The 14,499-nt window shown below is 38.7% G+C and overlaps 3 protein-coding genes across 8 annotated transcripts in view; 2 read left to right on the top strand and 1 right to left on the bottom strand.

Annotated features, from left to right (window-relative positions):
* The window catches only part of LOC149016883 (telomere repeat-binding factor 1-like), a 55,914-nt gene extending 53,431 nt beyond the window's left edge, over positions 1-2,483 (top strand). For all 6 annotated transcript variants that reach the window (XM_089151148.1, XM_089151146.1, XM_089151147.1 and 3 more), the window contains one exon: positions 893-2,483. In XM_089151148.1, coding sequence (XP_089007274.1) covers positions 893-1,294 — 402 coding nt within the window. In that variant the 3' untranslated portion in view covers positions 1,295-2,483. The remainder of the gene's footprint in view (positions 1-892) is intronic.
* Positions 2,484-9,484: 7,001 nt separating this feature from the next.
* On the top strand, positions 9,485-12,617 carry LOC149016882 (F-box family protein). The gene is made up of 2 exons (XM_089151141.1): positions 9,485-10,762; positions 11,784-12,617. The coding sequence occupies exons 1-2, from the start codon at positions 9,650-9,652 to the stop codon at positions 12,240-12,242; spliced, it is 1,572 nt and encodes a 523-aa protein (XP_089007267.1). The 5' UTR covers positions 9,485-9,649; the 3' UTR covers positions 12,243-12,617.
* Positions 12,618-13,003: 386 nt separating this feature from the next.
* Positions 13,004-14,499, bottom strand: LOC149016881 (LIM domain-containing protein WLIM1-like). The gene is made up of 5 exons (XM_089151142.1): positions 14,344-14,499; positions 14,137-14,233; positions 14,008-14,054; positions 13,621-13,713; positions 13,004-13,457 (listed from the first exon to the last, which is right to left on the bottom strand). The coding sequence occupies exons 1-5, from the start codon at positions 14,476-14,478 to the stop codon at positions 13,287-13,289; spliced, it is 543 nt and encodes a 180-aa protein (XP_089007268.1). The 5' UTR covers positions 14,479-14,499; the 3' UTR covers positions 13,004-13,286.

The raw sequence follows: 14,499 nt of genomic DNA, 5'->3' as shown, positions 1-14,499 counted from the left end.
GGGGGTTTGTCAATATGTGATAGAGAGGGTAAAGTTGCATTTGGGGTCGCCATCAACCACATTTGGATAGGGTACAACCTCAGAAAATGTTGACTATGTGATAGAGAGGGTAAAGTTTCTTTGGGGTCGCCATCTACCACATTTGGATGGGATACAACCTCAGAAAATGGTCTTATTAGAAACCTTTTGTCCTATTTTATGAAATGTGTGGACATCCCAAGGAACAAGCATATTGTTGTATCCTGGGGACATCCCAAGGAATAAGCATATTGTTATATGTGAATGAAGCAAACTGGTTCTGTGGCAGATTTGTTATTTGTTGTTGTAGTATTTCTCCTTCCCCCCTCTTTGGGTACCCCTGATTTCACTTCTTACTTGTAATGATATTTATTCGTTCATAAAGAATATTTATGTGCAGGATGTGAAGAAGAAAATAATGCAGTTTTCTATTTGGCTTAGGATTTTTTCTTCTTTGTTTCCTTTTTAGAGTGAGAGAAAGGAACAGAAATGTTCTGGGAAAACCTAAAAATTATAAGCTGGAATGTTGAAAAAATTAAGCCGCTGTGCAGCTTTATGGAACTGGATTGTTTTTCTCTTGGTTGTAAATGTCTTAAAGATTCTAAATCAAGGAGAGACTTTGAAAAATTCAAAAATAATGAAAAGTATTCTGCTTTAGTTTGAAAAATAAAGAAGAATCATGAAAATAATTTTGGTGTATTTTGAAGCTCCTTGCAACTTATAATGTTGTATCATATTGGCTTTTGTTATATTAGGCTGATGTTTCTTTCAAAATTAAATTAATATGAATATGAAGGTTGGGGCAAAAATATTGAGTAGCTACACATGTCTTAGTTGATGTGCAAAATAACGGCTTATATTTTTCATGTAACAGTATGGTGGTGAGATAATGGCTGCCCAAGGAGGAGATGGTGGCGGTGGAGACATAGCATGGAAGCATGGAGTCCCAATTGGAGGTGACAAGAGAAAAACACAATGTAATTACTGTGGTAAGAAGATCATGGGAGGTGGGGCCACTAGACTGAAACAACATTTGGCTGGGAATGGTAAAGACGTAGTCACATGCCCTATGGTTCCTGTGGAGATTTCTAGGGCTATAGCCAAAGTCATGAGGGGAGGGCAGCAAAGGAGGGTAGAAAAGGAGAAGGTGAGGGTGCAATTCGAGGATACAGTCCTAGCAACACAGTTAGGAGACGAGGAGGAGGAGGAGGAGGAGGAGGATGACAGTGATGATAACATGACAATGCCTGATGACATGTTCCGCCTTCAATTGTGAGCAAAAACTGGAGTATTTGGCACATCCACTCCAAGAGGAGATGGAACCACTGGGTATGGAAAGTATGAGGCTGAAATGTAGTAGGTACAGATGGGTATGGACAACAATAAGGACCCATTCAAGCTCGCCCAAATTGTCAATGTGGAGTCAAAAGGAAGAGGATATGTTGGAGGATAGATTTGGCCTGGTGATGGATAGGGCTAGGGGTAGACATAACCCCCCGGATTATCAGTCAGATGAGTGCTGGCACACACTTGTATATACCCCCCCAACCATTCTAGTTGATGCTGAGGACTCTGATTGGTCCCATTTCATACACTGTCATCATTTTCTCTTGAAGATGATGGTGGGGGTGATAGACAGCTTCCTTCTGACAGGATGACAACTAAGCAGAGGAGTGGAGCTGGACTCAGAGCTGGTTTGCTTCATTGACGGGGGATGCAGTTTTCATGACACACAGCATATGGACCAAAGGGTACGTCCATCTTTATCATGTGCAGGTTATGTAAGAGGGCTTCATAGCCAACTTCCAGCCAGATGAGCTGGCTGATTGTTGTGGCATTGTCGTTGATGTTGAAGGCTTATGTAGTACTGTTGGAGGATTTGTATGCATAGTGCGACACTGGACATGGGTAGTGGCGTGCTCCATCCTTTGCCTTGGAGAGTAGCAGGTCTGAGTTCTATGCGCATGGTGGTTTTACTAGCTTGAGGGAGTATACATCATCATTCTTTTAGAATACTTGTGAGCATGATACTCACTCACAGACTGGGTTGTCCTATGTGGATGACCATGTATCCTATCTGATTCACCAGCTATGCATGTAGTCAGGCAATGTACGGCACAACTGTGGAGGAATTTGACCATTTCTTCTGGTACATTATGATCTGCCCCACGTTAGTCATCCAGCCAGAGAATTGTCGTCAGTGCATTCTGTTCATATGACCTTCCCATAGGATACTTTACCATCAGTATGCACAGCTGAGGTCACTTGAAAGGCAGCTGTGAGGATTGCCGGCAATGCTTCTCCCATGTAACTCTGTGGTACTAGTCATTAGGATGGCATGAGGGTATCTACCTTGTACTCATGTATCTCAAAACACGATTGCACTGTTAAGAGTTGGGTATCTATGGGTCTACGCTACAAGTACCTTTGACCTTATCACAATTAATAAATGTTGTGTTTGTCTATTCACTGTGCATAATTTACTTGTGGAAGCTGATTCTGGCTTACAGTGCTCAAAGCCTCAAAACAGTTTGGACTAGGCAATATTATATAATAGGGGGTTCAACCTATATTGTCAATCAAGGATGCAAATTCAAACATCGAATGTGATTTTTCTTGGAATGTAAAGGTTTGCATGTGCCAAAATAAGGTTTCTCCGAAAGTATCAGTGCTTAATATTTTGTCCCCTGAAAAGGCCATAATGTGAAAATGTCGGGCTTACTAGCCATTCTCGCTCCCGTTGCGATTTTGAAGGTAGTTTGTATTTAAATAAGAGAGCTTTTGTTGTGTGGTATAAACCCAAACTAGAAATTCTAGTTTGTCTGTGGATGTTCTATGCAATCATTGTCTTTTCTGTTCTCTTCCCCACAACGCGTCTTCTTAAAGAATTTGAATGGGAAAAAGTAGTTTACCGAAATTCACTAGAAGGAATTGCAAACAACTACCTCATTAAACTCCAGGATGTTTTTTAATTTTTATTTTATTATTATGGAAAACTGATATACATTGATCATTGATGCAATTGGTGTCTAATTCGTTTATGGAAGAACAAAATGAATTGTGCATCTAGGTTTTGCCGACTTATAGGATGACGTTAACCAAGAGTTTTATCGGCTGCCTTTTGGATGGTCAGAGCTTTGGCCAAAAAAAAAAAAAAAAAAAAAAAAAGATGGTCAGAGCCTCAGAGGGACTTGTGAACGTTTGGTTCCTAAAATGTTCAGCTGCTTACTTAGGATGCCTAATTTTGCATGACTAAGGTGTCTATAGATCATATTTAGTTTTGCTCCTCCAAATGGGTTCTATTCTTCTTGTCACCATTCATTTTGTGAATATGGATCTTGCTTGCTCCTTATTAGATCATTATCTTTTTCTTAATTATTTAAAAAATTTTTGGCATCCATTATCTATGTAATTTTAGTTGGAATCTTCGTTCGCAATGGCTTGCAGATGGTCCATGCTTAAGAGAAACCTCACAAGCGGGGCCGAAGCAGGGAAGGAGATGATTGCTTGGTTACGGCTAGATGCCTTTCCTGTCATTTCATTTGTCTGTAAAATAGGGTAAGAGTTGGGTCGTGAAAGAATTCAAATTTCATTCATGTTATTGGATTCTGGCAGGGAGAGGAGTTTCCGATGTAAAAAAACTCTGCGCATACGATTTTTCAAAAATTGCTGGCAAAGAACGACCCTGCGATGTTCCTGGTGCCTGGTGCCTGGTGCCTGCAAATTGCAAAATAAAACAAATTTAGAAAATTATTATATAGAAGAATACCTATATGACCAATTTGAAATAAATATAGAAGACCTCCTTAAAGATCTTATTTGACAGAGAATGATTTCGTTGGTGAAAATTGTTTCCTGTTTGCAGAGTCTTTTGGTACAAAGCTGTGAAAAATGATAATGTAGTGAAATATAGACACTCTGATGTTTGAAGTTGAGAATGGATCATCAAGGAGGAAGGGCAATCATCTTCATTTGCTGGCTTCTCCAGCATGTTTATATCCTTGTATTAATGGGGTCCTTACTGTCCTCTAAATGGAGCCCAATCATGTTAGGATGTCTCCTCTCTCTTCCCTTTGTATGGGGACATCAAATTCAAATGGTGGCATGTCGGAACCATATGGCCCACCCAAGTTGGTCTCGGTGTAAAACCCAGCCTTGGGTCATGACTGTTTGGATATTTTACACCCAGCCTTGGGTCATGACTGTTGGGATATCAACATCCCCCCCCCGCCTTTTTTGTTTTTTGGTCTTTGAACTGAGGTTGGATAGGCTAGCTTACTCGCATCTTGACTAATCCGGTAGCTGATACATACGCAATTTAAATATTATGCGAGGTTTCCACCCTGGCTTGTTGGGTTTGATTGAAAATAAATAGTTTTTATCCCACATTGGATAAGTAAGAAAATAAGGCAAGGATGAAACCTGTATATAAGGAGGTTCAAGCCTTTGATTTTATTAATTAATATTCATATCAATACGTGTTAAGCACTATATTTGAATCAAGTTAAAAACTTTTCATATAGTGGTATTTTTTATGGTTGTTTTTTTGACAACAACTGTGGTTTTTCCCTGTTTGGGGTTTTCCATGTAAATTCTTGTTATTATTATTATTATTATTATTATTATTATTATTATTATTTATTTCGTGGTTGTGCATCCAATCCCAACATAGCCTTGAGAAGAAGATCTGAAGTTTGACTTCCTACATGGGGGTGGACCGGGCGGTGGTCTTTTGCCGATTGAGCGATCCCTCGATAGGGGAAAATACCATCCGGTTGGGGGTGTTTGAGAAACTAGATTCCAAGAACCATACGCATGCGTCGCATCATGTTGAAGGCCTTACTCACGGAAGTCTGTTTTCATATCTCTTAATTACAAGTTGCTACATCACGACCGAGAAAAAAAATTTACAAGTTCGTTACAAAAACAACTAATAACTCTTTTCCTAATAGAACAAGATTTCACAAGATGGCCACGACAGGCAATAGTGACAGAAGTGGCGGATGATTTATAAAGTCATAACAGGGAGATACTTTCAATCCCTTCAAACCCAACCCTTGTGATAGCTTTTCCAATCCCTCTTTCGGATCAAGAAGATTCTTGGTCCTCTTCAATTTCTCCAAATGGAGAATTCTCGGTTAAAATGGCATTCCGTGAAATAATTAAACAATGTTTCATGTCCCATGAATACCAATTCACAAATTTAAAGTTTTCTTTTGGTGTATCTTAAATGCAGGATTACCGGTTCAGGCAAAACTAGCTCAACAATTGCATACTCAGCCAGAGTGTGCACTATGTGAAAAGGAAGAAGAAACAACATAGCACATCTTAATCTCATATGATTGGGGAAAAAGAACTCATGTGGCAGGACCATTGGGGCTACGCACTGAAAACTGGAGGGATACATCTCTTCTGAGTTGGTGTCACGATATGTGCTCATAATTAAACAGGGCTAATTTCCGATGGTTTATGTCTATTTTCATAATATCATGCTATTTTATTTGGAAAGAAAGAAATGATAGGGTGTTGAATCAGAAAACACCCAACCCCCTTAAGGTGTTAGGAAATCTAAACCATTGGATTACGACTTTAAACCATAAGGGGAGGAATAAGCACTACATTTACCTAGTCAATGTGTAAATTCTCATGATCTAGAAGAGAATTGGTGCATGAATATTCCGCAATTTAACAAAAATGTGTTAATATGTGTAGGGATATCTAACCAGCAGCTAGGAGCGGCAGGATGGAGCATTGGGATATACAAAGATGGACATATACAGTCCGTCAATCTTGGAAAAGAAAATACAAAGGGAATCATGGAGGCAATACTTTTAGGGCTACAACTGGGAATGGATAAAACAACAAAAAATGGGCTAAAGGTAGAAGAAATATGGACTAACAATCAATAGTTATCAACTCTATTACCATAGCCTTCAAGAGAAAGATAGTCTTTTGGGGAATTACCTATGTTTATGGCACTTGCTAAGACAACAAAAATTGTGAAGTATGATACATTCCCAAACCGAGTGCTCCAAACTTATTTTGAAAAACATGCAAACATAACAGCTAATCAATTGAATGATTGTAATAAAACAATATCTAATATTTGTAAGTGCTTTCAGGTCTAACTGATGAATTTTAATCTTCTTTTATCACAAAAAAAAAAAAAAAAAAAAAAACTCTTTTCCCAATAAAATGTGTACATTATATGATTCTCACTTTACAATCAGCGCCTAGTTGAGACCATACTAGATATAAGGCCTAAATTATGCATATTCTTTTTTTTTTCTTTTTTTTCTTCTCTTAAGGTTATATTTGGTTTGCTGTTAGTTCTTTTACTTCAATCTGGAATATATTGTTTCTCCGGAGACATTCAAAGGCCTCCGGAAAATGTGGTCATGCCATCTCATCTGATTTTTTTTGTAACTTATCATTTATTGGAGCCATTGCCAAACCAACTTTAAGATCATCATTCATTATCCTTCCTAATTGTATCACTCATACATTTCAGCATCTTTACCTTTGTTACATTGAGTTTATCTATATGCTGTTTTTTAATAGCAAAATACTTTTCACCATACATTATAGTGGTCGTACAATATTCCTACGTTATACCTTTTTTTAATTCTTTAAGAAATGTGCTTTACTTTATCACATTTTTTTATTCATGATTGAGCCAAGAAGCTTAAAATAATCGCCTTGTGTATTTTCCTTCTCATCAAGTTTCATCACCTTATCATCCGTTTGATCGAACAAAATTACTAGATATTCCATCTTTCTTCTACTTAGTTTAATACCTTTTGATTTTGAAGTTTTTTTTTTTCTTTGTACACTTCATTACTTTAACTTGGTATTAATCCATATTTTTGTCTCATTTATCAAAGCAATGTCATCAGTCAGAAACATACACTAAAGAACCTAAAATCCCAAGCATACACAAGTTATTAATTTACGTAGAACTTAAATTCCCAAATGGGCAAGACGCAGTGACCATTTGTTTTGTAATTGTTAAGGGGCATGGATATGCAGCATATGCTTTTGAAATGGCGGTAGCAACCTCCTGTATATTGATAGTAAGACACTTTTATTTGTCCCTCCACCTAATCAAGTTTGGATCATCTCCCTGTCAAGGAAGAACAATGTGCTTCTTTGACGCTTCACCCCCCACAAAGTGGTGGGGGCTAGCAGAAAATATTAAAAATATAAAATAAAAAGTGGAGTTTCATTAGGGCCCACCTCTGTTGTATAGTTCAAAAGTGTCAGGAAAGCACATTGTTCTTTCCTAACAGGAAACTGATCCAACCTCCACCCAATTTCCTAGCCTATAATTTTTTGAGAGACCAATATCCAGTTTATTTCTGAATCTATTTCCTTGTAGATGTGTGACATGTGTCCCAACATCACATCAAAAGGTTGAGGTCCATTTATAAGTAACATCATTTTTTTTTTTAATTTAATCACAATTTTTTGATGTGACTTGTAAATAATTTAAATCATTTGATATGATGTTGGGATACATGTCATACATCTACATGGTCTATTTCTGTGTCAGAAATGGACTGTAAATTTCTACTTTATGGTTCCTCAATCCTTACGATTGTCTTTACCCAAAAAAAAGAAATCCTTAGGATTGTTATGATGATGACAAGAAGAAGTGGCACACATGATGGATATGGGACGAGGGGTGGAGCCAGGATTGAACATTTTGGGGGCCGAATATACGTAGACTAATGCGGGATCCACTGTGGGTCCCAACTCATAATATTTTATTATATCCTAATGTGGGATCTACAGTAAAAATTTAGGTGAATTAATAGGAAGACTAAAATATAGATAACACAATTATAAGTAAATTATAAAAAATATATTAAAATAAAATATTGGCTAAAATTGTGGGAGAAATTATAAGAAAAAAGATAGATTTGAAGTCTATTAACTAAATATGGGATAACCAACGGGGGTTGATCCAAGTGGTAAGCAGCTTGGTTCCCTTAAAGGAAGATTCCTGTATTGAATCCTTGTGGATGCAAAAAATTCCTGTTGGGAGACTCACCCACCATAGCCAGGTGTGTGACGCGGGTCGAACCACCGGTATATAAATCGGGGTTGGCAAACCAAAAAAAAAAAAAAAAAAACTAAATATGGGATAATCACTCAATTTTCTCAAGAGTTGTGCTTTAGTTTGATTTTATTTTGTTAAATGATTACAATTAGATATGATAAAATTGATGGTTGAAATTCTAAACGAGATTTAAATTTCCATTAATAGGAAATAAAATTTTAAGAGAAAGTGTAAGGATTAAAAAAAAGAGTCAATGATTATGTTAGATCTGATAAAATCAATGGCTGAATTTTAACGAGATTTAAATTGCTATTATTAGAATCAAAATTTTAAGAGAAAGAAAGAACAACGAAATAAAAGAATAAAATTATGCTTTATTTTTTTTGGTAAACAAATTATGCTTTATGAATACTAAAAAAATCGTGAATGTGAGAGAAAAAAATGAATAATTTGAGAAAGAGATAATGTATACCTGATAACTGTGGAGAAGATTTAGAAAAATCCCAATGTCTGCTAACTACTTTAATATTTTGTGAGATGTGTGAGAAAAAAAAAGAGAGAAAAATAGGTATAAAATAGGAGATTCATGAGAAAATAAATAGAAATGAAAATAGGAGAGAATATATAGTTAGAAAAATCCCAATGTCTGCTAACTACTCTAATATTTTGTGAGATGTGTGAGAAAAAAAAGAGAGAAAAAAAAGGTATAAAATAGGAGATTCGTGAGAAAATAAATAGAAATGAAATTAGGAGAGAATATATAAGGAAAAATTCATGGATCATGAGTTAGTTTTTAATTAGAATTTAACATTTTAAGAATGGCATTTGTACCCATCATCTTTATCTTAAATTTTTATTTTTAATTTTTGGAGAGGGCCAAATAGTAGTATTTTACATATAAAGTGAGAGAAATAAAGAAAAAATATAGAGATTTTAAAATTTCAAAATCTCCGGGGCCATGGCCCCTCGGCCCCAACGTGGCTCCGCCACTGTGTGGGAGTCGTAGATAATCCGATTTTTATCGGGTCCATTTCTTGTCTTGCAAGAAATGGATCATCCAGTCTCTTGATTGGATGAGATATGTCAATCAATAACATTCAAAGATTAAGGTGAGATTTAAAAAAATAGATTTGTTTTTTCAATTCAATTTGAACTTTTGAATGGAATTTTTTTTTAAAATTTTAATTTAATTTGAACATTTGAAGATGGATGACCATGTACTCTTTAGCGAGAGGAAAATGGACGATTATTATTATTTTATTTTGGGTAAATAGACGATTCATTTTTTGACCACATAAAATTCCGTGGACTGCCGTGAACGCAAAAGCAATAGTACAAGTGCACAAGCAAGCGAGTGAGAATCATTTTCTCTCCCCAAGCATCTACCCGGAATATTTTACCACTCTTCCACGTCGCATCCCAATTCCCAACCCCCCAAACCTTGTACAAGAAGAAACACCCGCACAACCCCCTCCCCCTGGAATCCCCTTCTTGTCTCTCTCTCTCTCTCTCTCTGTGCGTGTTTGTGGTTCTCTCCAGTTCCAAATTGTCGGAGACTAAGAATTAACAATGGCGAATTTCGGCGATCCTGATCTCAAGATCATCTATGAAGAAGAAACTGTCACTCCTCTCGCCTCTTCATCAGCCCAATTTAACTTTGCAGATTTCCCTGAAGACGTTCAGGTCTGCATCCTCTCCTTTTTGACATCATCAGAGATCTTTTCTTTTGCCTGCACATCGAAAGGTTTCCGACGTCTCTGCCGAAGTGACGGGATGCTCTGGTTTTCCATGTGCAATCGGAGATGGGGATCGAAAACCCACATCACCAAATGGGGAAACGGCAGAGTCGGATTCAAGGTGCTTTACAAGACCCTCTGGCAGTGGGAGAACTTGATCGGATTCTGGCGTCGGAGTGGACAGGCAAGTAGCACCGGCTCCGGCGCCTCCACGCCTCCGCCTCCGCCTCCGCCTCCGCTTGTCTTCTTCGAATGGGGTCCTTCCTTCGTCATCGGTTACCGGGTGTCTCCCTCCAAAACAGGTACCTACCAGGTCGTCAAGACTCCCTTTTTGTGGATGGGCCTGTCCCCGAGTGGCCGGCCCTTGATTTTTCTCGATCGTGACTGTCGCTTCGAGTCGTCGGCAGGAGGTTTCGTTAGGGCAGCTCAATCGGGTGTTCCTGATGCTGATCTGATTCCTGTGCACCTGGACTTCGTGGGTGAGAGTTCTTTCGTTCTGGAGGAAAACCTAGGCTTTGTTTCCGATGGATTATTATTGCCGAGGAAGACGGGGTACCGGTACCGTTGTAGTAGTAGTAGTAGTACTAGTACGAGTACGAGTATGTGGGGAGGAGATGACTCGGGAGAAATGGGAATGGAAATCGGAATCGGAATCGCGGACGACGATGCCGACGTCAATCACGTCAACGTGATTGGTTTAGACACAAGTTCATCATCTCCATCTCGCTCTCCGTTGAGTGGGAGCCCTCCGGACGACTGTTCGACGTCGGAGATTTATCAGTTCTTCGCCAACCGAACGAGTCCCGGTAGTGGTGATAGATCCTCTAGGAGACAGAGGAAGAAGAACAAGGAACGCCAGGGAAGGCGGAGATGGGAACCTCAGCATTTCTTCAAGATTGTTAACTGCACCCCAACGCAGTCACGTCCTCTGCAGGGACTCTGGAAGGTAGGTCTCATTTCTCTTCCCTTTCATTTGCCTTCATTTATATTTATCTTCCTCTTAGACAAAACACAAACGAACTGTTTATGTTATCTTACGGAGGAGAAATCATTCTGTTACTACTTACTAGTAAGGAAACAACAAATCCAGTAGAGCGCCAAATGCAGTATCACTGAAAACCACGGGTTGATATTCCCTCGATGCTTTCGCTTCTCATCAATCTATAGGTTCTGCGACGATTCTGCTCCAACTCCACCTTGCAATGAATTTTAGTTATTGCAAATTGCCTCTCCATTTATAGCTCAAGCCTCTGCTTGATGACGGACACTGATGCTTTCTTATAACCACCATTCTTTTTGTGTTCATAACTTCCAATTTGGAGCGATCGGATTTCAATTTCCTTTGAAAAGTATATGCACGCACACAACGGGGGAGGATGAATAAATTATAGTAAGCTGGTTCTAAAGTAATTGAAATTGGATTACATATCGTTGGGTTGGAACGAATGAGTAATCCTTCTCGTTTTTCTTTTGGAATTGGTAGCTTTATATTAATGGGTGAGGGACTCTCATATGCACCAATAAGGAGAGTTAAACACATGACTTCTTCACTAACAGTAGTGGTTAAGTAACCGCCAATTGAGCAACTCTTTTATGACTTCTTTTGTTGGGTAAACAACCCTTTTGATGGTTAATTCTTCCTCTATGATGGGTCATAACTATTTGATTCTTGATCGAGCCTGCCTGCTTAAACCTATTTGGGTAAATTGGATCAACTACTCGTTTCCTCTACACCAGTGAGTTGTGCTGACATCTGCGTTGATGGGCTCTGTATTGTACACCTATGTTTTCTTTTCTGCTCCACCAACTTTGATGGTTCAGCTAGTTGTTGTGTGTTTGTGGGTTCATGGGATCCATGCAAAGCAAATTTGTACAGAATAAACCTTGATTCCCTCCCCCCCCCCTCCCAAAAAAAAGATAATAATAATAATAAAAATGATGATGTTATTTTGAATATGGTGATTCAGGGTTTCTGTGATGACTTGAGCTTGGACTTTTACCTCGTTGCTTATGGTGACACTGGGGAAGTTACTTGCTGCAAGATTGGTGATGCATTTGAACCGTCTGGCTATTCTCCAGTTTTGTGGGCATCAGACACGACTTCTGTCGACTTCCCATTCTCTGCTGAAGAAGAAGAGTTATATGAAGGTTGTGTACATCTCAGACCCCCTGATGCAGATGCAGCTAATCACATTCATGGGTACCTTGTGGAAAACGATGTTTCACGCATACTCACCATGAACTCTTGTGATTTGGTCATTGAAGATTTAATTGATTTGCCTGCGAACCCTCGGCCTGGGGAGGGAAGGGTTTGGCAATATAGAGATGGGACGTTTGGGTTTGGATTTCTTCAGGACAGTTTCATTATTGATTTGAAGCATATTGCTTTAGATGGAGTTCTTCTTGATACTAGAGAATGTTGTTAGAATCAATTTCCTCCAGTCCCTCCTGGTTGGAGATTTGTGAATACGGGGAGAGTAACCGGTCAGTTTGGATTCTGGAACTCTATTGTACATTTATGCTTAGGAAATAAATTGTTTATGCCTGGTAATAGGGTGGTGAATTAAACCCACAAAATAACCTCTCTTGTTTCCTTTTTTTTTTATTTTTTTTTATTTTTTCGTTCGATACCAGAGGAAGGACATAGTTGTTGTGTAATGGTGATTTTTATTCTTCCCGCCTCATGAATGGTGTAAATAAAGCAAATTAAGCAAGATACTCTAGATACTAGAATCTGCAGATTAAGGTTATTCATTTAATCAGGATTGTTGTTGTTCTACTTAATCGAATATTGATGGTGGCAAGTGATATTACTTGTGAAGTTGCGTATTAACTTGTGTGATTTTCTGTTTACAGTAAATCAGTGTTCTTTTTAGACTGTAGAATTCTGTCATATGTATTGTAGAAGGGTCTATTCAATCAGAAGCTAATTTTCGTAGAATTTCATGTGGAACCACGAACTGTATGTCCCTAATTAAACTAAACATCATGTATCCATCACTTGTCACTTCCATTTTATGCCCCCCCTTAATGATGATCTAACTAATCATGATAACTTTGTCTTCAGATGGATCATCAACCCTCGATTGAGTCCCCGGCCCATACCAACATTAATAACAGCAATCTAGCCTTGGTCGTTGCTTTGATGATGATATCCCAAACGCACAATAGCAGCACACGCAAGGGAGATTATTATTTTCTTGGCCAAAGGTCACAGATTACTCAACATTAATATTTAATAGGAACCCAATACATTAATACATGGAATTAAAGTAGAGTTTTAAGGGTCACACGTGACACACACAATCCCATGCATCTAGCTTTCGAAATGGAAGAATGCAGAGGAAATTTTCTACTAACAGGGTAAAGAGTACGAGTACTGGAGCTAGCAAGTCGTGAAAGAATGATCAAAGCTGCAGGCGAGTGCTAGCTGATCATGATCACTGCGAGGTAGGTGAGGCCGTGAGGTCTCATTCATTTTCAAGGCGACTGTAATTGCCTTTCTGCATGTAGAGTTGGGTGTGGTGGTGTCTGCAGTAAAGTGTCCCCTCGTGAGCAATGTAATTGGAGGGACTTATAACACATCCACCATGGCTGCATTTGAAACAGCTCTTGTGGTACGCACTTCCGTTCACTGCAACCTGTTGTAAAAATTAAAAAAAAAAAAAAAAAAAAAAAAAAAACACTTACAAGAAAGACCCACCAGTACCACCACCATTAGATAGATTAATAAATAGCAATCAATACTCCTTAATTTAACAGATCGGCAGATGGCACGTACGTATTTGCTACTAGTGACATTACCTTTTCAGTTGGATACACAGTCTTCTCACAAGCCACGCACTTATCTCTGGTTCCCCCCAAATATATGAGAGCTAATTTGTTGCTTCCAGCTTTCTGTTTGAGCCAACCAATAATAATAATTATAGATATGTAAATACATACAGCAATACAAACACACTACATTGGATCAAAGACCCAAATTTAGTTAGATCTGGTCTCCATTGGCCAGTACCAAATTATATAAGCACCCAATCTCGATCTAGCTGCATTTCTCATTTATCTACCATCGTCGTCGTCAGACTAGCTAGTAGTTCATCATATCATATCATATCATATCGGTCGGATTCCCAATTCCCAATTCCCAATTCCCACTTCCCACTTCCCATGTAGGTTAATTATAAGGTTTACCTGATCAGGATCCACGGGTTTCTCTGGTTTTAGAATCTTTGGTGTCCCTGGAGGAAAATGCCAGACGTCGATCAACCAAGACTTAATTGGGCAAATTAAGGCGAAGATCGGTAGTGGTCGGTTACGTACCTTCGAAGCTCTTATCCAGGCTACCGGTTCTCTTGAAGAGTTGGTCGAAGTGAGGCCTGCAGTAGAGGACTCCCTCAAAGGAATTGAAATTGCCCAGCTGCATGCATCCAGTTAATATCCAAGACAAATAAACAACGTACCAAGCACTGAGAGCGAGCGAGCGAGCGAGCGAGCGAAGCAAATATAAATATATAATTACGTACATACCTTGAGGGTTCCTTTGCAATGGTGGCATCGGAAGCAGGCCTTGTGGTAGACACGGTTATCGGCAGTGAGCTTGTCCACTAGATACACAGTCTTGTCACAGGCCCTGCATTTCTGGATTGTTGCCGTAAACGCCATGGATATATATTTGGAGTTGGA

The sequence above is a fragment of the Hakea prostrata genome, chromosome 4 (assembly GCF_041222555.1).
Source record: "Hakea prostrata isolate BN-2017 chromosome 4, UWA_Hpros_2, whole genome shotgun sequence".
In the NCBI taxonomy this organism is placed as follows: domain Eukaryota; kingdom Viridiplantae; phylum Streptophyta; class Magnoliopsida; order Proteales; family Proteaceae; genus Hakea; species Hakea prostrata.
Note: the sequence above shows the minus strand (reverse complement) of the source record. Positions and strands in the feature narration are given on the sequence as shown.